Source organism: Anticarsia gemmatalis, chromosome 21, assembly GCF_050436995.1.
Source record: "Anticarsia gemmatalis isolate Benzon Research Colony breed Stoneville strain chromosome 21, ilAntGemm2 primary, whole genome shotgun sequence".
NCBI classification, from domain to species: domain Eukaryota; kingdom Metazoa; phylum Arthropoda; class Insecta; order Lepidoptera; family Erebidae; genus Anticarsia; species Anticarsia gemmatalis.
Genome location: NC_134765.1, coordinates 5,665,087 through 5,689,435, shown reverse-complemented (window position 1 = coordinate 5,689,435; position 24,349 = coordinate 5,665,087). Strand labels below are relative to the sequence as shown.

Sequence of the window (24,349 nt, the reverse complement as noted above, 5' to 3'; positions counted from 1 at the left end):
GAATAAGCCCCTTAATAATAGGCAAGTATATGCATGGCAGGTATGAGTAGCTTATACATCTGTTATATATTTCCAAGTTAATTACATGAAGCTTTACACTATCTCATTTTAAGTAATAACTTTAGCAAAACCATAAAAAAAAAATTATATTTCTACGAATAGGACTTGTATTAAGCAATCAAACCTAAGACTTACCGTCTTAGCATGTCATTGTGTTACTTCCATAATTATAGTAATGTTTAATCTATGTGTTCGACTATTAAGACATTTAATTTCCATTCAAAATAATAATCTGGAATAGTTGTTGTATATTTTAAACAATGAGCTAAGTATTATGATGAACTGTTGTTATTATTTTTTAACAGCACGTTAAAATAAGGCTCGGCTTTATATTTACATATTCTTACTTCTCACGCACATAGCAGCACGTGACGAAATAAAATAAAATGTGTTTACACAGTAAACATTTTCAGAAAAGTTCAGAACAAAATACGGGGAAATTAGTTTAAAGGACGCTTTACATTCTAATATTAAACGTAAAAGGTATTTAGAAACCCTGTCATAGTAAAGCGGTAATTTTCAAATAAATTAAAGAGCAAACTCAAATATAACCCTTGTACACATAAGTTTTTAGAGTTTATATTTTTTTAATTGTTGACCCATATCTTGTTGTAAAGGAGTAGTCAAGCAGGCGGTCAGTTTTTATATCCTTTACAGCATGTTTTGGAGAGGAAACATGCTGAAACGTGGGATAAGGACGAAAAAAAATTTTAATTACCAATTCTTCATCATTAATTTTTAAATACCTTTTTAATTAGTCAAATTGGTATTTTTATCCCAATGAAGAGTCTAATGTTCAAAGATATTATATTTATGAGTCAAAAAATACAGACGTGGTGTATCAAAACCCAAACAACAAAGGCAGATACTATAAATATAACTGCGTCTAAAATTGTATCCTTATCTCTCTGAACTATAAAGATTAGAATCCATTGATATAGTATTTATCAGTTGGCTTTGTGATAAAATCTATCGACTTTCATACTTCAACAATACGAGCTAAAATTGAAAAGCAATTCTTGATTCTATTGTTTTCATATTAATGTATTATTGAGTTTAATATTCGTTTATTAATATAATATTTATTCTACATTATTTTATTACATACATAACACTTACTTGAGAGTGTAGGCAGAGTGTAAGAATTACACCCACGTTTCGCCATTTACAATGTTAGTACCATGTTATAGTGGGCGAGAATATTGCCATAATTAAGTCGTGCAGGTTACCAAACCCACTATGATATGAAATATGAAAAATCTTTATATATATAATTCTTCTGTAAGTGTGTATGTCACTGAACTTCTCTTAAACGACTGGACCGATTTTGATGGAATTTTTTGTGTGTAGGGGATCTGAGAATGGTTTAGATTCACAATTTTGTCCGCTGGACAATGTTTTTTTTATTTAATTTTAATGGCAAAACAACGTTTGCCGGGTCAGCTAGTATTCTTATATAAATGCAAGATGACCAATGACACATTGCCCGATCTTAAAATCGAACTTGAGACCTCATGATCAACAGCAGCGTGCACTAACACCCGGATCACAAGGGCAATCATATTATATTATTATATAAAAATATACGGGTGAATATATATTTTTGGACAGAATACTATGTATGATTAATGATTGTTTGATCGTTTCAGTCAATACTGAGCGCAAATGTTAGAATATTAATTATTTATTAAATGAATAAGTAGATGCCCAATTTAATTAGATAAAGGATAACAATATAATAAAAATAATAAATATTAAAACAAGTGATAGAGTTCTGAGAATTAATTTCTTTGAAGACAAGCTGAGACATTTTATTTAAAAGTAATTAGGTACCTAGTCAAAACTGCTTTTTTTAGTATATTATGCAATAGAGGTGCATTGAAATATGTTCACAGCAGTACAAAAATACTATAACTTTATTATTTAAATCCTTAAAATGTGGATGCAAAATTGCTAACATGTAAAAAGTCTAAGTAAAAATTATTGCAATTAAATTTCTCATACAACGTCTGTAATAATTGCCCATACAAATAGTTCAAATTCAATTAAATTACCATACGAATCCCTTAAACCAATAGTTCGGTCAAGTGAAGTGTAAACGCCAGAATCAATATGGGATAACTAAATCCGACATCAGTTTATCCCTGTCGTATGTAGATCAACTACGGTGCTAAGAACACTTGCGTTCAACTCGTCCTGTCTCTTTCTTACCAGTCCATTGTCTTCGGTATTCTCGCTCTAACACATGGTATATGCATAGAGTATTAAGAATCAGCGGCCGTTCGGATATTTTGTAACTTTTACGTGTCCACAAGCGGCGCACGTGACTACTATGGTATTTCGGTTTCGTACGATGACGTCACTGCGTAGGTGCGTGGGCCTTTCTCTTCATAAGCGTGTTTAATAATGTTGTATGTAATTTCTAAGATTACATCAGCTGGCTCGTTGGTCTAGGGGTATGATTTTCGCTTAGGGTGCGAGAGGTCCCGGGTTCAAATCCCGGACGAGCCCAAATATTTTTTTATGTGTGTGTTTCGTTATAGACACTTTACGTTATGTTATTCGCCTGAGATTTTTTATTTATTTGTTTTTATTGAATTTCTATAAAATAGTGATATCTATAAAAAAATATTTTTAAAACTCTAGTTACCATCTCTTATTTAATTTTAATAAGCCTCGTTTATTTATAACAAAGGTGAAGATTTCAATAACGGTTATCTTTATCCTGTTACAGTCCAACGGATCTTCTCAACGTTGGTATAATCAGTATAGAAAGAGCAAAGTTTTTATTGTTATTACTAAGTACCCACACATTATACGAACACAAATGTCTTTGTTTACTTCGATAATAAGCAAGTATATGATAACTATATAAAGGTTATAATAATACAATAATAAACTGAAATTCCGTAGAATTACAACAAGTCGGGTTAATTTTGTGTAGGTTGAGACTTAATACTAATAGTAGCGTCTCTATGAACAGGAATATTCTCTAATGTGGATAAATTCGTACTAAACCATATCTCTAGGAAAGATTTTGTCTAAAATGTGGTTAAAAAACACTAAAAACAGTTATAATATTATTTGCTTTAAAAAACTACGTTCAAGATTATAAGTTTCGAGATTGGTCATACTAAAGATATGTCATATAAACATGAAAATACTATACCCACTCCTAGTTAAACCGACTCTGGATCAATTTATCAATTTACTTTACAAATTAAATTAGCACATTTGTTGTCACTATAACCATATAGAGGATATTCCATTTATAAGCGTCAATACAGGCAAAAAATTATATAAATAAATAAATAATTTTAACCCATTAATATCCCACTGCTGAGCAAGGGTCTCCTCCCATAATGAGGGAGGGGTTAGGCCTTGCGGCCACTACGCTGGCGAAGTGCGGGTTGGGGACTTTGCATGCCCTCAATAAATGTATTAAACTTTAAGGCATGCAAGGTTTCCTCACGATGTTTCCCTTCACCGTTGGAGCAGGTGATAATTATTTCTTATACACACATAATAAAATTATAACTTGAGTGAATATTTTAAAAATAAATTAGTTAGTACGCATAAAACGTAATATAACAATAAGTATCCTAAATAGGTATACTATAGCTTGATGAATACCTAACTTATAATACCATGAGAAGGGGTGTTAATGTATAACAAAATGTAAAAGCCGACGCTTTGTAACGAATTAATTAATGCCTAACGAAGTGTAACACTTTGTTACGACCTGCGAAAACTTTGAAGTCATGAAAGACGAGCTTACTCGATGTAATCGCATACCATCGCTGTACACTGAAGACACTCGTTTAGTCTTTTCACTGTCGAAAACAAAAAGTATACCTCCTAGCCTTGTACCCAACTGTTCAGAAATAAAAGAAATTTATCAAAATTATAGCCACAGTAAAGAAAGGAAGTTGTTTCAGTTTAAGTTAAATCTTCTATACTAATATTATAAAGCTGAAGAGTTTGTTTGTTTGTTTGAAGGCGCTAATCTCAGGTACTAATGGTCCGATTTGAAAAATTCTTTCAATGTTACAGAAACGGGGAAAACTATGATCCATTCTCTCTTATGTGACGCAAGCGAAGTTGCGCGGGTCAGCTAGTATTTATATAAACGCGTGTTATTAATATGTTGTAGTGTTTGCATAATGGGATTGATTTGCAACGGTATATGAAAGTAATACTTAGAATTAATTGGGTATACCTTAGTATCATAATAAATATAGGTATGTAGGTACTACATCTAATAAATTGTAGGTATATTAGTAAAAATCTCAATTCGATTGTGTATTATAATGTGTGTGGTAGGAACATGTTTTTACAACGTCTACAAAGAGAAAACATGTTCTTGCCAGACTTCAAAGCCCGCCTACATCAATTTATTTTAATTATAATAAAACCATATCGTTTCCTTTTAAATACATAATAAAGGTCAGGTATAAATACGTGCATCGAAGGTAAAAAGGGACAAATATATTTAACTGTGTAAGTGTGTGGGATATAAATAATTAAGGTCGATGTCACCTATAGGGTCCAAGGGTCTCGATTTTACACGCGCTCTTGGATTACCAGGCGTCAGTTATACTAAGCCAAGGTAAAGATCACATTTTCAGCTCAATGGAAGGACCTTTTCACTTTTATTAGAGAATGAAACTGGGCTCAGTGACCGAGAATAATTTTATAAAGATACCCCGTTTTAGTTTTTATTCCAAAGCTGTTTTTTACGAGGGCCGCTTAGCTTTAAAGTGTCGACGATTGATTAAAGAAATCCAGTATAAAAACGATTTGACGGTTAGATATTTACTTATTAAACCCCGTCTCGGGTTCTGTTTACGAAGGCTAAACTTTGAACAAACTAATTAATAGTTACTACAAGAATATTTTATCACCGAGACGCCTAAAGTCACAGCTATTAAATACTTGAAAAAGTAATTCTCTCCACTTAAACCTTAAAGAAAAATGTTTTATATTTTAGAAGATTCATAAAAATTTTACTCACCTATAAAGAGCCTTACATAAATGTTAATAGAAATTTGAGATATCGTAAACAAAAAGTCTTAACATCTTAACAGAAACTTTTGTAAAAAATGTAAGGGTTGTTACCCCGACCAACCCCTTCCGGAGAAAGGCTAAATAACTTGTAAATAATATATAGCTTACATTTTACTTGGATATAGCCGCCGAATGTTACAAGTTTTCACTGGCACTTAAAGCGCCTGATCATTTTGAACGAGCAACCCGATACAAAACGATAACATTAGTGAAGTTGCTATCATTTGTATGAGACGAGAGAATTTAGGTAGAAGGTACTTAAGTATCGTCTGACAAAATAATCGAATCACACATATTTTTATATAGAACAATTAATTGTCTTGCATTTTAGTATTGCACATATTTATGTATAAGATATACCTAAGTTATGAATCCCCGCAAATACTATGAATAGATCTTAAATATCGTGCAAAACATGATTAAAATGAGCAAGGTCTAAATTCGCCTTCTTGAACAACACTGGCACACTCAACTGTCATAATCTATACTTATCTATACTAATATTATAAAGCTGAAGAGTTTGTTTGTTTGTTTGCACGCGCTAATCTCAGGAACTACTGATCCGATTTGAAAAATTCTTTCAGTGTTAGATAGCCCATTTATCGAGGAAGGTTATAGGCTATATATCATCACGCTACGACTAATAGGAGCGGAGTAGCAACGAAAAATGTTACAAAAGCGGGGAAGTTTTGACCCATTCTCTTTTATGTAACGCAAGCGAAGTTGCGCGGGTCAGCTAGTGATAAAAATAAAAAGACCGCCGGGTATTTTGCATAATTTATTGTCTTAAAATTATTAAAATAAATAAATTAAGCTAAGAGTGGTTAAGCAAGCGACCACTCGCGACAAGTGGGGGGAAAATTCATTTAAATCCCCCAAAAGCCGAGAGAGTCTAATTGGCTTCGGAGTTGAAACAAATTTATAAAATAAATACAATTCTGCTGGCATAACTTTATAACAGTTGTTGAATACAGTTATCGACGGAAACTTCTGTTCTTTACAAACTACAATGAGCAAATAACACTCTCCTGGTTCATGCAACTTCATAAATATCTTTTTCGTGAATATAAAAATATCGATTGGGAAATAGACTTACAAGTACTTATTTTTTATTTATTTCTATTCAATGCAGTCTTGTACACTACACGACCCTTATTTAGATTATTTTACTTAGTAATCTCAATATCTTTTTCCTTTTTTTCTGATATCAAACAAGACTATAGTCTATATTCACAGGACTTCTGTACTTATTTCAAATCAGTCACTTAAAGACCTTAGTCTTTACTTTACAAACTTCGAATTAAGTATCCTGCTACTCTAACGAACTATTCACTTAAGTAAATAACTAAATACAAAATCACACGAGTCCTAACCACTTACAATAATAATGTAATAAAACATTGGCGTATTATGTTTTAGATGAAACAAAATACGACAATATTAGTAAGATAATAAAATCTTTTGAGCTTATATAATGAGTATTAGGGTACCATTTGATCAAAACTAGAGAGAGCAAACAAGCAAATATAGCTTAAAACCAATAACATAATTTGTATATCAAACAAATAGCAAGTTGGTATCACTAAACACATTTGTGAGTCTCACAGTAGTTCTCCCATTTACTAGATAGTACGTTATCAATGGACATGTGAACATGAATGCTCCACAATGCAATGTTGCTCACTTCCGACCCGCAAGGGGCGAAACATAATTTATCAGCTGTCTTGCAAGTCGAATGCGATTTTGATCTAATGGTATCTCCAGAATGACCACAAAAGCGGTCTATTCACGTATGTTTCTAGGCTTTGCATTCTTCACGATCGGAGTTCGCGGGCCAATCGCAAACGTTCAGTTTTGTATTGAACACTGTTCCTGGCATGCAAGTAAACTGCACGCCTTCGCCATTAACGCATCTCCAGTACTGAAAAATAAAACGTCTCATAAATATACAATTCAAAACTAAGCTTGTAACAAATTCTAATGTATGAAAACTTTATTTTTTCATTTATACGACCGAACCAATTAACTTTAATGGTTTGAACGAGATTTATAAAGCTTTTCTGCTCTATTAACTTTTGCGCGAAGTTTTGATTAGCGTTACGATTAAAAATTTACCTTGTTGCACTGTTTTTTGTCAGATATGTAATCTTCTTCTGAGTTGCAGATATCAGGGTTATCGATTTCATTGTCCTGTAAATTAAAAAATGATATTATTTAATAAAAATTAATTTGTACTTGCATCTATAAAAAACTAAATCTGTTACTCACAATTGGGTGTTCTGGAGCCTCAGGTTTCTCAGGAGCTTCAGGGACTTCTGGGGTTTCTGGAGCTTCTGGGGCTTTAGGAGGTTCTGGTCTCACAGCAATGTCATTCTCATCATCTTCAATGTGTTGTGGGGCTTTGGTAGTGGTCGTAGGCTTGCTAGTAGTGGTCGGCTTTACGGTAGTAGTGGTGGTGGTCGGGATCGGTTCACCCTCAGCCGGGTCGGCCGGCGTCGACGGCGGCCGCGCCCATTCAGGCTGCAGATTTATATCAATATGAGTAATGGTCTATCCATTTGTTTCTGTAGCGATTTATCGCGCGTGTCTATTTCGTTTGAGCTGTCAGAAAGTTTATTAGTAAACAGTATTTACGATTTCGGAAATAAAATTGGTGAGAAAATTCGGAAGTAACGTTACACAATATTGAGTTCGATTTATTTTATTGCGTAATAATGAAATATGGTTTGAAAAGTGCAGAAATAGTTTCTTTTAAAGCAAAACATTCAGACTGGGCTACAAATTACCATTATTATTATTTTAAAAAATAACGTTGTTGAGTAGGTAAACGTCAATTCTAAGCGAAGAAAAGTAAAACATAATGCCAACATTCACGTAACATGTATCGCGTGATCTAGACTAATTGTAAACCACTTAAAAATTGCCAACACTAATAATAACTATACGTTTTTACTCTTACCGTAGGAGTAGTATTTCCAGTCTTGGGAGGAGGTACGGTGTAAGTGCTCATGTGTTTGTGTAACAGCTTGATGAGAGGGTTCTCTTCGCCGCAAAGACCTTTGAAGTCATCCATGTCAATAGCCCAGGTCATGGCACCGAGGTAGCCCTTCTCCTTGATCCAGTTCATCTTGATCTCCACACTCTTGGGGTCTTCGTAACCAACCCATTGGGTGCCTTTGTAGGCGTAGGGACATTTGCCAGCGTCGTCCCATTTTTTGGTCCAGCCACTGCCGTCTTTGTCAACTTCGGTACAAATCTGTAAAAATAAAACTCAGTAAATATCATATAAAATGGGTTTGCTAAGTCTATGACTCAAGATGTGAATAACCTCTCAATAAAGTACACTCAAACGTATTTTTGAGCGAACAGGAAACTTTGACAAACTTTTCTGGTTGTGGTTGTGGTTTCATACTCATACATGATAGCCCCAATTGGGTTTTATGCATAGCGACGTCAAGGAAACACTACTATTACGTCTTTAAATGTACAATTAAACCGTTTACCTGTTGCTTCAACTACCCCTAATTTAGAGCTTTCATTTTTTCTAGACTACATAATTATAAGGTTTCTTTTCCTTTAATTATGATTATTTGACAAATATGGATATATAGTACTGTCAAGTTAGGAGCTTTCAATCGATCACTTGGAACCTAACAGGAGCTCTGCCGTGTAGTACTTACGTATACCTATTTACCACTCTGGTTTGGGAAGTCGTAGTCACGAATACATATAAGCTAGTTCAATTAAATTCTTCCATACCTCATAATAAGCCCAGAATCCGGTAGCATTGGTGTAAGGTGCAGGGTCGCCGCCTCCAGCCTCCTTGTTGATGAAGGTACCAAGTCCATAGTTGTTGTTACCAGCTGACAGAGTGAATGAACGACCGTAGAACGGAATACCGACCACCAGCTTGTTGGTAGGACAACCCTTCTCTTCCCAGAGAGCAAGACCATCGTTCTGGACACAAAAAAAAATTGAAATGAAATGTTAAAGAAATAAGGTGCGTTTTTGATTGACGAAGAATTGGAACCAGATCTGGGTTTTGTTGAACTTTACAATATGTACATATTTTTATCTGTTTAAGTATTAAAATTGCAGTGACAGTAATAAAATGCAAAGCGTAAACTAAAATCTGAATTCTAGTAAAATTAAATAAAACTAACTGTAACCATGATTATGGACCAATTAATTAGTTTGTATGAATGATGTTTATTTGGTGAGCCGTAATTATATGAATAGGATCTAATTGGAACTTGTGTTTTCATTACATTTTAATAATTTAATAGCTAGTACGCTTTATTAATTGTTTTGTTGTAATCATTCATTTTCATCATACAGAAACCAACGAAACCAAGTGGTTACAATATATACGACTTATACATATATTAAGACAGTTTCATTTGAGGAATAATAGATATATGATAGGATTAGTCAGACCGCGACTCCGACCACGTAAAAACGCTTCTAGTAATTAAGAGTACCTATCCTATATGATATTCCCATAAAAACGTTTTATTATTCAGTGGACTGTATAGTGCTAAATTTCATTTTAATCTATTCAGTAGTATTTGCTTAAAATAAGTAACTGTTGACTTACAACGTTGAGTTTCTCATAAGCCCACTGGTCATGAGGACGCTTGTACAAAGGTGAGTGCACATCAGCGAAGCCAGCCCAGTTGCCGCGCAGATCGTACGACATCACGTGAATAGCATCCAACTCCCTGCAAGTAACATAGCTCTTACCACCATCCAACAAAGTTTAAACTCTATTTTATTTAGTTTTCACCCGTGACATAATGACGTATGTGAAAGTTTAAAGTGAGAAAACGTTTAAACTTTCTGACCTCTTTGTCTTTGAGAAATGTGGAACAAATGTTTTAGAAGCTATTTTTGTTGTAACTACAACTGCATTTATTGACATTACAGAATACGCAGTTAGATTTATCGATTTTATTCTTTTTATTTTCAAAGTTGATCATTAAAATGAGACCAATTTTGATACTGTTGAACTACTTAAGTAAGTTTACTAAGTATATGGGTGAACATTTGTAATAGTTCCCTATTTTAAGAGCTCAATTTTAACATTAAACTAACAAAATATCTTTAATTTTTAGAAGTCACTTACTGGCAAAGTTCAGGCACATGGTATCCTTCCATCAACCTGAAGTTAGCAAGAGGTACAGCGGCGGTGAGCTCCCATCCTTTGCCAACCCTGATGAAGGCTCTCCTGAGTTCCTGCACCCAGTAGAGGAAGCGATCCTTATCAGAGAAGGAACCGCCACGGTCAGCCGCGCCAGGGTACTCCCAGTCAAGATCCAAACCGTCAAAATCGTATTTCTTCATGAAATCTAAAGAAATTACCAACGAATTTACTCGAGGCGTCGATCAATTGCAACAAATAATTTATAACGGTCAAAAGAACATTGTAAAATTAAGTTAGTAGCTACTGTTTCGTTGCTTTCGCTTAAAAACTAGTTTTTAAGTATTGCAAGTAATAGTTTCGTTCTTAAACATGAACATTTCTTTAGTAAGTTTATCGAGGCTTCTACTCGAGCAATTTTCTAAGTGTACCAACAATGGTTAGTCTAGTCTCGCGTCTAGTTTGTACTACATAGGTATCCCTACGCTTTCAGGCGATAAATCTTTCTCATTAATCGCCTTTCACTCATCCTTTCTACATGACCGACTCTCCTAAATATACCCCTTTTCAATTCTAGTACATTTACCAAATAACTTTCTTTTAACCCCGCATTTGTACAAAAACGTTGAAATAAATTCGAGTGACTAGTAAAACTAGTAGGTACAACGTTAGGTACAGTCTATAAAACTCAAAGTGAGGTCGCACAAAGTATGTGGGGTGCACATTTCCACATCATTAATTAAAGCCGTGCTATTTTTCATTTTATTAATTAATTTCTCCCCTCCTACCCGCGGTCCGTTTCATAATAAATTGAAAACTCTCACACTGTACTCGTCACGGAGGCCCGAACATACTCTCTAAACAGAAAATCGTCGAATGAACTTGATACAAGCAAAAACACGAAACACGATTTATGTTGAAAATTTGAGAAACCTCTTGTGACGAGATATTGATATTTTGACAAAAATTATTTACTCATGTGCCGCACGAGAATATATATTTATTTGTTTACTTACTTCGAGAGATGTTACGCGAAAATTGAAAAATAGATTGAATATCAAGTCCCTTGATACAATTTGCCTCACCGCTATTTAATAAGACAATCTCAGTAAATGTTACGTGAACAAAGATAAACAAAATGTTTCGCTTTGCAACAAGTAGTTTGCTGAACTCTTGCTCTCGCGAAACTTGAAACCAAATACACGTATATAATAGCTTTATTGTACCTTGTTTCTAGAAATATAGAATCACTGGATCTATGGATTTTTCTTGGTTAAATATTTCCGGTTTCATAGCTCAAAGCAAAGTTCACAGTAAGCGTGAACTTCTTTCATTCTTTGAATGAATACAGATATTTCCTTTGCGTTTATTGGAAAGCGGTCTTATGCTGAACTATACTTAGGAATGTCATAAGAGGAAATATATTCCAAGCAACACAGAGGCTCATAATTTATGGCTTGTTGGTTTGTTATGACATCACGTATATATCATTTACCACATTTCACCACTATTGTTCCAAACTGCTTTGTTTAGGGGTTTCAATCTATAACAGAATACGTGTCATCAGTAACTTTCGCTAGAATTTAGTCTAGATCGCTTTTTTGGTAGATTTTACCGTTTAGTGGAACATGATATTTATTTTTGTCGATTAGACGGCTCGTAAAACTTAAACTCATGGATAAATATGTTGCTACTTACCAACGACGCTATGCACGAAGCTCATTCGGGACTGTTTCTGTGCGACCATGTGTGAGTACTTGGAGCCACCCTCGGCCCACCCTCCCACGGCCACCATGAACTTGACATTGGGGTGCGTCTTACGAAGAGCCGTGAAGTTGCTGAACCCATTCTTTTCTACATCCAACTGTTGAAAATATATTATGAAATAAGCTCGATACTTTTTTCTTGGTGTAATAAAACAGTTGATAAATCGAGTGATGTACAAATTGATAGTATTTTGCGAAATTCGGAACTAATTTGTAATTCTACGGAAGGAACAATTTCTGAGAAAGCAATACTTTTGTAACAAGATTCTAACGAAATGTAATCTTTTGAAAAACAAGCGTTTAACTTAACATTGAAACAGCATTTATCATCTTGACAGGGAAGAATACCTAGACTGAAATGTGAATAAATTGCCACTAAAATGACAAGATCTTACCTCGGGATCAATAATGAGTACTTTGTTGTCTTTCTCAGTGACACCGATGAATGAGTAGATGATGTGTGTGCAGAGATCCACAGGGATGTCTTCGATGCCGTATCGACCGACGCCTGGTCGGTACACCGCCCAGTTGCTGAAGTAGCATACTATGCGCGCTTTGCTGTCCGCTAGAAGAAAGCAGATAAGCAATTAATAGCAATAGAAGTGAGAGTTATTCTTATCTTACTGCTCCATAAAATTTCAATGGTACAAGTTCTGCATAGATTGATTTTCGACATTATGGTATCTATGTATTATCAGTCACTAAGAGGAAACCGTTTTAAGGCCAGTCATTTATCACCATGGTAGTCTTTTCAAAGACTATCTTGAATGTAGCCTATACTAAATGCAGCTGCAAAGTCTTTCATTCAAATGTAGTCATGAAACTATCCCAAGAAAACATATTAAAGGCACTTCTTACGTTAAACGCTAGACTAATTCAATTATAATTAGATTTTCAAGTAACGTAATGTAGAAACACATTTACAGTAATAAATTATGAACGGCTACGACTACAAGCGGGTTCGTATGATAGTTGCAATGTTGGATAAGCGGAGTTAAGCTCAAACTTGCTCGGGAATCGTAGTTAATCGCAATTGATTTATGTCCACCATTTGTATCGAGTTTCATGTATTCTTCTGACTTTGTCAACAATTTTTATTAACGTAGTCATACAAATTCAAAATATAAATCTAAAAAACATACGAAAAGATATATTTTGTATTTGTTTTTATTCGCTTTAAGTAGTGTCAAATTCAAAACATTCGTTACGGGCTAAACTGCCCATAGATACATATGTATATTAACTTGAACCTAAGAATATTATAACTTTCTAGCATTTCGCTGTTTTTCTACAAAAGCGAAGGAACATTAAGTTTTTCTCCAACACGGTACTATTATATTTTTTACTGCGAAAAGGTAGGCTTTCCCTATTCCAACTTATTTGTAATCTGTGCAATGTGATTCATAAAGCTTCGTTAACATTTTTCATATTAGGTATCCTGTAACCATTGTGACTAATTGAAAAGACATCTAAGTATTGGTAAATGTTCGTAGACCTAGTTTGTAGACATGACTCACCTTCGATTGCAGTCGTGAAGACCGCCAGGACGGCCAACGTCGCTAGTATCGCTCGCATTTTGAACCTACGACAATAAATTAAAAAAATTCAATAACAGTAGAATTAAAACAGAATCGCTACATAATAATAGTATAAAGCAAAGTCGTTTACGCGTCTGTCCCTATGTCTGTATGTATGTATGCTTAGAGCCTTTAAACTGCGCACGGACTTGACGCAGTTGATGCAGTTTTTTCTTAATAGATAGGGTTATTCAAGAGGAAGTTATATGTAAAAGTATTTTGTAAAATAACTGTTTAATTGGGGCGAAGCCCGCCGCTATTATTGTAGTAAAATGAATACAAAAAGGCTTAAATTGAAAGCAATAGTTATTAATTATTATGCTACTTTCCGAATTTTCCAATCAATTCAATACATATTAAGTACTTGTAATATTCAAAAACAGATGGTCACATAGGAAATATCCATTTACCTGTCCACGTATCAAAAGTCGTCAAATTATTTAAATATTTGCACAACATGACATTGATAGTGAAAACAGACAATTTATATAAAGATATGTCAAAAATTTCCAAAAAATATTTATTTAGCTGATTTTACCAGTTGCTCGTTACCAGAAAAACTAAATATTAAATAACTTAATATACACCCGGTAATAACATTTATTTATAGGAACTAGAGTTTACGTAAGTTTCAATACAGCTGCTAAACTGCATACCTAGTTTTCCCATTTTAAAATACGTACATAGTTATTTTCTAGAGCCACTTATAGAAATTTTCAATTTATGATTAATAATTGGATATACGTAGACAGAGTCGAGGGTAAAAGCTAGTAAAGATTAAAATAGACTTCTAGTTGTAAAGCTAACTTGTAATAAGTAAGTGGTAGGCACAGTTATTCATTTCCCATGGTGTTCGAGTATCAAGCGGGAATAGCATACGGCTAACGGACTCCAGTTACCGTCCACATTCCACGTCTAATTATACAGTTCACTTAGTTCTAGAGATATTGAAGATACTTTGTATTGACTTTTCATTTTCTATATTTAACTATCAAGTAGTTAGTAAGAGAAAATGTTATAAGTTTGCGGGATTTGCGGTCGCCGCTAATGTTGGAAGTCTATAACTTTCTTTACATATATGATTTAAATGTCACCTTGTGTTTCTTATGCATTTTATTATATCGTAAGTAATAATTTACGACGTTCTTTATACACAAAGTAGATATATAGTAAGTATAGATAGATGGTATATTATATTTGCAATCAAAGAGCAGTAATAAAGACGGGATTTCAGATCTAATTCGAGTTTCATTGTAGTCTGTAAGATGTATAAGCAATATGATTATGATATCGATATACGGTAAATGAGTATTTCATTTTGGTTCTGAATTAATTAGTTTTCAAGAAAAACGAGTTAACATCACATTTGGCATTTTCTTTCAACTTTGCACTGCATATTATTATAATTTATAACGTGAAATATGAACGTGAGTAAACAGCTGACTAATATCGACAAGATTATCCTGTTTTGAAAAAAATAAAGTATTAAGAATTGTAATTTATTCGACGAATAAATTAAATCTGTCTGATTGAGTATACCTACGACAAGATGAAAGAGAGAACTAAACTATACTATCTCAGTATGTCACTACTTGGTATGTAAGTGTGACAGAGTAAAACAGGACTCTAGCATAGGCATATGAGAGCGTCAATAATAATCGATGTCTTGTAAACAAAGTTAGGTGAGATGCGAGTGAGATTGTCGAGAGTTTTCGAGTTTACTGTCTAACGCTCCAATCACACATAGCTCAAATATTTTAAAAAAAGTTTTAATAAAACTAACAAACCACGAACGTTTCTTAACAACATTTTTATGGATATCACAAAGTTCTCTTTTGGTCAGAAATCAAGCGATGATTTACCGATAATAGAAGATTAATCAGCAGATAAAGGCAAAATACTGTTTAAGATATTTAAGCCGTTTATCCATGAACCATTCCTATATTCAATGCATAAGTAATAAGGAGTATTACCCAGCCGGCTGAACGCAATCTGTCACGGCACTTATTGCGTGTAGTAACGGGACCTAGCGCTCTAGATGTGTCGATGCTGAGCTCGCTTACTCGTGTACCCGTGTACTCGCCCACTGACCTACCAACCACCTCTCATTGTCACAACTAGGCTTAACTGATACCTACTTAACTCACAATACATTGCTATAGACAACTGAAAGTTTCTTAGTTTTTACCGATCATCGTTTGTACCGTTTCTATAAAGTAAAAGTTTTATAAGTGGAGCGTCAATTGTGCAGCAGTATTGTTGTTTTTGTGAAACTGGAATAAGATCTTCGAGGAATTATTTGTTCAAGGAATAATCGAGTCTTTATAATGATATGGCCGCATGTTGTAATTTTCACGAACAAGGGCATGATGTTTGATGGTCACTGCTGCAAATGATATGTATAATGTAATCATTTTTCCGCATAAGTACGAAGATATACAACAAACCGCGTATACCTATTTAGAACTATAGGAAAAATCACTGACTGAAACACAACCAGATATTAAAAAAAAAACCTAAAACCATCAATGGATTTAAAAGAGAGACAAGACGATGTTTCTAAGCTCTTAGCAGATATTGTAAGTCGTAGTAAAAATAAACATAGCACTACACCCACAAATCTTCTAGAATTTGTAAAGGAATTTGGTATTTAGCTACAACAAAAGCTGTCGCAATAGCATAAAGGCGTAGCCTTGATATTATTTGAGACTCTTCGTTCACGTTCCTAACCCTTTATCTCATATAAAATGTGTTACATGAACTTTAGGTTTCGGTTTCAATCGACATAGACACCGCGAACACCGCTAGGTTTATTACATTTTACTATGTAAATGTAAACCAACTGTAATTATCGACGAATTAGTATTCTACACAAGAATCGTGTGACTGAATAGAATAAGATCACCGTTTTAAATCTCATTTGCACCTTTGCTTTACATATGATGCGATGTGTTGACATTCTTTTACACAGTGTAAACAAAGAGATCATAAATAACCACGTTTTATTATCATACACCTGCATCTGAGATTTAAGAACTCTCCGAAAATTATCATTTTCTACCGGTTATTGTAACAGCAAATAGAACAAAACATTTTAAAACAACACTTTTTAGTGTCAATATAAACATATTTCAAATCTTACGCGTAATATTACATTTTTGGCTTTTCTTATTGAAACAAAAAAATCGCAAGTTAATTCAAGAAAGTTTTATAATAAGTAGAATCACACCCGAAATATCTCTGCTATTCGCATTAAATCAGATACATTATTGTCGATCAACAGTCACCAAAATACATTAGAAAGATATACATTAATATTTGGTTGACACGGGTGTTCGGTGTTTATTCTGAAAACAATAAAGAACCGGTTGAACATCTGTTAAACTCAAACGTCGAAGTCCATCAGCAATGCAAATCGCAAATCACGGCTCCTGACTCACAGAGAAAATTAGTCATTTTGGTCGTACAAAAGTTCCATAATGAAAAGTTCAATATTTATTTGTCATATTTTCTGTAGACGGCTGGAAGTTTATTAATCTAGCTAATTAAAGGAGTGCTATAATTTGTCTAGACCGAATGATTATACAATTCTCTGAAACTTTCTATTATAAAGCGAACATTTTCACTGCACGTACAGTTTATGGGAAAGTATAAACAACAAAGCATTTACTTTAAATATAGGGTAATCCCGCGATCATTTTGTATGAGCAACAGACCACGTACTTTGAGGACAATTCGCTACTAGGTATTCCAATAATCACTTACGTATTCAGGCACAAAAGCTTGAACAATAACGAACACTTTATCGAAACGTTAAACGAACTTTGACCTAGTTTATCTAATTCTATAAGATTCTCATTCATATACTATATTAAATTAGGTACCACATAATCATTTGTATATTTAAAATTGTAACAAAGGCTCTGTAACTTTTATAGTATACCAAACATCACAGATTTTAGAAGCTTATCGTGTCATCCCTTATCAAAATCTGTTTAAATCTTTTTAGTCAGACTGATGTAGAGGAACGTTTGATTTTATTTGTTCCTTAAAGAATTCGCTAGTGTAAGTAATTAACAATTTGCAAGTCGAATGAAAGTATTGTATTCTTTAATGCTTTTTGAACACAAAAACCGTCTTGGTAACAAGTTGATATCTATTTCTTTTCTTTATAAAGACAACTCCTGCATTAAGAATTGCTCTTGTATCGCGGGGACTATTACAAATTAACATACAAACAACGGACACATAGCACGACCAGACCCGAAACAATTATTTGTGGATCGCACAAATAACGACCTAAACCACTGCGCCACGGAGGCAGTCTAATATCAGAACACAATAGTTCTAATCATAGCAAAATGATCCATAAAGGAGGCATCACACGATCCCCATAATCGCTTTGTTACTTACTTAACATTCGCTTCAAGTGCCAACCTCAATTACCGAGAAGTAATAAAGTGCCAAAGGCTTCACTAAATGTCAAGAATGTCCCGGCGCCCTTCCTCCACACAATATTCTAACATTGTAACGGAATTCATAAAAGTATTTAGTTATAACAGTTTGATAGCCCAAGGGCTAGGGTAATAGGCGCATCAAAATTCATAGTTTTGGATACGAAATGTCAAAAGAATGTTTAGTGGATAATAAACGGAATATTTGCCCCTGCTTGTTGTAAATGTAAATGTCAAGTTGTTATTAATTATGAGTTTATTAATATTAAATACTATGTAGAATTGTAGACGTTGTCGATTTAGTGCAGATTTTGTAAAACTTCTCTTCTTATTTTATGTATTTTTTATAAACCACACAAATGTAAAGCTTATTGCGCATTAATTGTAAAGATTTGATTGAATCTACAATCGGGTTTTGTTCCGATATTAGTCTATTATTTTAACGTAATAATTCAATGCACATTCAAAACGCGTACGATGACCGTCCATTATATTTAACGTTTTTACTATCCATTTGAAAATGTGAGCTAATTTCAAATGTTCTTATTGTTAACCGCGAACAATTCGTCAAGTATGAAATAATATCGTAATTCCGCGTGCGCTGTCACAGCCTTACTGATGAGTGTGCGCATACATCGATACGACAACTGGCAAACCTCCTGCATACTAAGGAGCTGATGAGTTCACCCCAGGAGTCGTTATCCTACCTCTAAGGTCACCGGCCGAAAGTGAAAAGCCTTTGTCCAAGTATGACTTAGGCGGTCCCATTAACACTAAACTCTGCGATAAACGAATATGGTGTGTTTCATAATACATGACTGCGAATACTGCGTGAGAATAATAATAAAATATCGTGAGTAGAAAACTAATAGACGTAGAAAGATTTAATATTTTACACGCAATTTAAAGACTGGACGCTGAATGATGGTACAGATAATGAAGTCGTCATAACTCAAGATTTCAAATCTAGAGGAATGATATTTATAAAAATATTAAAATTGTAATACAAGCCGTAATTTCAGTCAGTGGGAGACTGTTAATGAAAGGTACTATAATATCTCATTAAACAAACGTAATGCGTCATTCTGAATATTTAGGTCATATCTAATTTTTGTTATGTCTTTAGAATACTAGAAACACAATTCTATTTAAAGAATTACCGTTGTGTGAACAATAGCAAACAAGCACGATTTTGATATTTGTCACGCGTTTGTTTACAAAAAAAGGATTTTGTTCAGGTAATTATTTACATAACAATGTGTGTTTGTAAATAAAAGCGGGGTCTGAATTTGTACATGTCGGTCAACGACTTAAGGTAACAAAATTCCACGCATTTTTACGATACGTTCGTAAAATAACTGATGCACTTTAAAATGCATTAACTTTTTCAATAATATTCAAATAAAAATAAACTAAGAACGGCTAATCGTAAAATAAATCTCAGACAATATTTATTAAAGATACACTGTGCTAAATTATTACTGATTTAAATCGCAAGTAAAGAAGCTCTACTTTTATTGAGACGAATTCGCTTTTGTAAACAATAGTTTGAATAACTAAAATACATGAAAATACGAGTTATCTTACTATTGAAGAAAACAGAGAAAAACCATATTATCATATGGCTATGTCTCTAGGATTATGCAAGTAAAGTAGTCCCTTTTAACTAATGTTCTAACAATACGGAACAGACATGAGTTTTGTTCTGCATAATAAGAGAGCAACATGAATTTCTTCAATAAAAAATAATGGCCAATATGCATAACATCAAAGTGTACATTTGCATGTTACCGGACGGAACTTAAGTACGCGCAAATACACGCGATGTCTTTTGCGTGCATTTCAATAAAATTACCAATTTTACATTGCTAGGCACTGACACTGCTAGGCAAGAGTCTCCTCCTGAACGAGGAACGAGTTGGGGACTTTGCATGCCACAAAGAAATGTGTCAAATAACTTATTATTTTTACCAAAGCTTTCAAACTGACATTATCTTTGATAAACAAACTATCGTTTACATTTAAAAGTAGGTTTTAGAGACGCATTAACACAATCGAAAGTCAATAACATTTTCATAATTTGAATATAAACACTTTCACTAAACGATTCAAGTTCAAAAGAAGTATGTTAATTTAAATTATACACTGTATAATTTTGTATACAAATAAAGTTAATTTTAATTGGAAGCTTGTCAGCGCCGGCGCTGATTGATTTCGCGTGATAAAAAATTTGCGTGACTGGTAACTTCATTATTGATTTAAGTACTTATAATTGTCATTGGAACAGTTATTAAAATTGTTGTTATTAAACAATTTGCGACGAATAGAAAAACGTGGCAATTATTCGCTAATTAAACTTTTTCTATTTCACACGTTTAACTTTTTTATAGTAGCTAATTGGAAGAAATTAGGTAAAAACGACTGAAGTTAGTTACAATGTGACTTGCACGAGTATTGATATCAAATCGGTTTGTCCTCACAATCATATATTTCCAACTTGTTTTGATCGATTTTTTGACCAAATTTAGAACACAACTTGAGAGATTTTGGCAAATTTTCCTTATGCTATAACGTAGAAAGAACCTGTGTGGCTCTTTTTTCTCTTGCCTTAATTTGACATTCTTCGAAAAACAATCATGGTATAGAATGAAAAATACGCAATTTATGTTAAAGCGCCTAAGACAGCAACTTAAAGACATGGAATTAAACAAAACTTGTATACAAGCACGTTATTTTAAAATAGAACTGTGTAAACGTGTTTTTGAATTTACATTAAATTAAATTATAATAATTAATATTTTGAAACATCTAATCTAGCTTTTAAAGCTTTCTAAAGCACATGTCTAAATTAAGTGTAATACTAAAATCATGTTTTTATTTCTTTTTTTTATAATATGAACTCTAGGGGAAATCTCTAGCTTATTTTAGCCGGTATATTATTATTTGTTTACATAGTAGGTAAGACTTAAGACTATTTGATATACTCACAGTTGCGGTGTGGCTTCGACGGCCGGCGTGCGATTGTGTCGCGTTTGTCGCTGCACCGCGGTTATATGCGCCTGCGCGCCGAGCCACGCGCTCCACAGGGTGCGCCACTAATGCTAATTTTTATCCTTCTTCTTTTTAACTTTTACGACGGCTATAAAACCACCTAAAATTTACAATAGCGGGTTTAGTGATATAGGACATCAAGACATAAAATATCCTGCCATCCCGACCCTATAAAGTATCCTAATCCCTTTAAATCTTATCAATTTTATATTTTTTCATTGACACCTTGATACATCAAGAACATATTTTTTTCTTGCCTTTTCCATTAAAACCAACCCAGTTTTGTTGACATATTGTAAAACAAAACAAATATAAAATTAGAACAATAACTTAAGCTCAATATTTTTATTTATTTCATATCTATGTCAATAGATCGCAAAAGCGCAGCCTGTATAGGAGTTGATCGATGATGGTGGCCAAACGACACATTTGGGGAGTGCAATGTATCAAACAATGAGATCAATGGTGGGTGCTCGGGTCGACCAACGGTACGGAAACCTGTACCCGGGGAAAGGCTTAAAATACCTTATTACATTTAATTTATGCCAATGATAAAAATGTCCCGTTCGAATGCTCCAACTCCCGAATTTAATCGTCCCTTGCCTCGAGTGGGCCGTTAATGAAGCAAAATGAATACCACTGAAGGCTCTTCACCAGTGCGTACTTGGAACTGTACATTAATTAAATTGTTATTACGTAAGGTTTCACTTTAATGTATTTTTGGAAATGCGCAATTTTATTTGTATTTATTGGGAACAAAATCATAAAAACTAAATGTATAAAATTAACAGGTGTATCGTCGTTACATACGTATAATCCACACCATATTTACTTCCCCAAGTATGTGTTTATGATACGCTTTTTACAGCCGGCATATTGTGGGTCGTTTGTAAACAAATCCAGCAACATCAAACGCCCTATAAAGTGCCAAGTAAATATAAAAGTGGCACACAGTACTGGTAAATACTCGCAAGGGCGGGTGACGCTAGTTCAACATCTTCTCAAGTGATGCGACAAGCCAAACTCCTTACTTAAGCACTAAAACTTATCAGAAGCTTTCCCTTTTAGCTTAATATCGCCTAACATTACCTACTTGCATCGACAAAGCGGTCTCAAAGTGAAAATATTTATACGAAAAACAAGTCTTATAATGACCCAGTGGCTGGAGATATTCTAATAGTCCCATTAATAATGTTTTTACCTCCTCTCGGATTATAATAACGCCTCTTGCCGACCGTTAAATTAGGATATGAATTATTATAATTACTTTTGTAAGCTTATCCTAATTTCGACTTAATGAAACCCTATTTATTAGGTGACGGAGCTAAGTAGCCAAGTAGATGTTGTACCTTAAAAGGGACATTTAATTCACAACAAGTTTGCCACTTGTCTTGAACAATTTTGTTGAGATTCAGCTTTTTTTAAGCAATCTGTTTTCTAAACATCCATCATAAATCCTTGAACAAATATTTTTCTCTTTCTGTTAAAACATCATCAAAAATTATACATACGTATTTAGACAATTAACCTAGTAAAATATAGATGCATAACTAGGCTAATATTATATTAATAGAACGAAATTCAATTAACGATTCATCATAAATCATGCTATTCAACTGCGGAAAAATGGGTATTCTTTTATATTTTATAATGTTTGTACTTCACTCGAGATGAATCAGTAGTTCTCTAAACACGGATGACAAACACTCTCTCAAATAATAAATTAAAATGAGGTTTTAGGAGGTGTCAAGCACAAACAATAGCCGTAGTACCGTACGGCACATAGACATACATTATTGTAAATTAATTCAATTGCTCTATTGACATTTGAGATGAATGGTGGCACGTTCGATAGTCTCTCGTCAGATCAAGATATATCGGAAGGAAGAGTATCGGCATTGAGCTGCATCCACGTAGTCGGTCGGCGCACGCGACGCGAATCGCAATAACATTCCGGACAAAGAGTTTTATCACTTTGATCCTAGCGATATTCGATACATACCTTGTGTGATTGTACCTCGTGGAAATAACTGTCAGGGAACCAGGAAAACACAGATTTCCTCTAATTTGATAGACTCACAATTCTTTATTTGTTTACAATTGTCAGCAATCTTTCAACACTCGTAGGTTTAAATGTGGGTTTTTAGTTTTTGAAACTTCTATAAACATTTACTAATCAAGTAATGACGTAATTTTAACTATATTTTCGAATCAAATTATGTAATTACTGAACAAAGCTAAGTACCCAATGAAAATGTTCAATTAGAATGAAATATATCTATAGACACTTTCGCACGATTCGATAAAATATTTGCAACTGTGCGTGTGCAGTAAAGTGCTTAGAATGAGGGGAGCGGTGCAAAACGGAAGTAACCATTAATTATGTTCTCTTACCAAATCATTATGTAAGGAGAAGAAAATTAATATTTCATGATCAAAATCTATGGGCATATAGAGCACTGAAGCATTGAAGACTTATAGGTACACTAGATGCGCACCACGCGTAACAGAACTGAAGTAAATTTTATCATTATCTTCGTTTAACTAGAACTGCAAGCATATTTATAACGTTAAAAATGCAGTATTAAAACTTTTATGCGTAAAATTTAAATAGGTTAAATTATGAACAACAACACGACTTTTTCGTTTAATTCCAACTACTGTAAATGGTCAACAACTCGTAATTAAGACTCTTAAGAAAGTTTTGATGCTTTTCCAACTAATTATTGTTCTCAAAAACTAGTTTGACAGCATCACAGTAATCCTTCTTTCTATTCATTAGTGAATTCTGATTAATCGTTACATTGCTAAACCCTTAAACTTAGAGGTAATCTCAAGAAAAATGATAAAGATATAACGGCAAGCGAGTTTTTCTCGAACACGCAATCAATCACAGTGAAGCATTCAATAAGCGTTGTGATCGGCGGCTTAACGATCATTAGCACTGTAATACGCAAAGCCCCAATCTTCCCTCTGATATATTTCTGCGATAGCGTAACGATATGTTAAACCTGTATAAATCTATTTTATGTATAATTGAAGTACTGTGACGGTAGATTATGAGGCATGCTTTTACTGTTCTTATTAAAACGAAATAGTACTATTAAAGTAATTATGTTTGTCAATGTACAAGAATACACTTCATGATTTTTTTTACATATTCTCATTTCTGTATTTTGCGGCCTCCTTACTATTTCTTAACAGTTTAGGACACATTTTCTAAATGAGAAATTA

General features: G+C 33.8%; 1 protein-coding gene and 1 non-coding gene across 3 annotated transcripts; one reads left to right on the top strand and one right to left on the bottom strand.

Annotated features, from left to right (window-relative positions):
• Nucleotides 1-2,499: 2,499 nt before the first annotated feature.
• On the top strand, nucleotides 2,500-2,571 carry TRNAP-AGG (transfer RNA proline (anticodon AGG)). Its single transcript has one exon. It is a non-coding gene; the product is annotated as a tRNA-Pro (tRNA).
• Nucleotides 2,572-5,892: 3,321 nt separating this feature from the next.
• Nucleotides 5,893-23,434, bottom strand: Cht5 (Chitinase 5). 2 transcript variants are annotated; one of them, XM_076128438.1, is made up of 12 exons: nucleotides 23,118-23,434; nucleotides 21,053-21,215; nucleotides 13,551-13,615; nucleotides 12,429-12,598; nucleotides 11,966-12,131; nucleotides 10,253-10,475; nucleotides 9,725-9,848; nucleotides 8,887-9,084; nucleotides 8,087-8,383; nucleotides 7,396-7,647; nucleotides 7,243-7,317; nucleotides 5,893-7,048 (listed from the first exon to the last, which is right to left on the bottom strand). In XM_076128438.1, exons 3-12 carry the CDS (start codon nucleotides 13,606-13,608, stop codon nucleotides 6,926-6,928), a joined length of 1,686 nt encoding a protein of 561 aa, XP_075984553.1. In that variant the 5' UTR covers nucleotides 13,609-13,615; nucleotides 21,053-21,215; nucleotides 23,118-23,434; the 3' UTR covers nucleotides 5,893-6,925. The 2 variants fall into 2 exon arrangements, with proteins under 2 accessions (XP_075984553.1, XP_075984554.1); XM_076128439.1 differs by lacking the exons at nucleotides 21,053-21,215; nucleotides 23,118-23,434 and adding an exon at nucleotides 15,584-15,602.
• Between the last annotated feature and the right edge of the window lie 915 nt (nucleotides 23,435-24,349).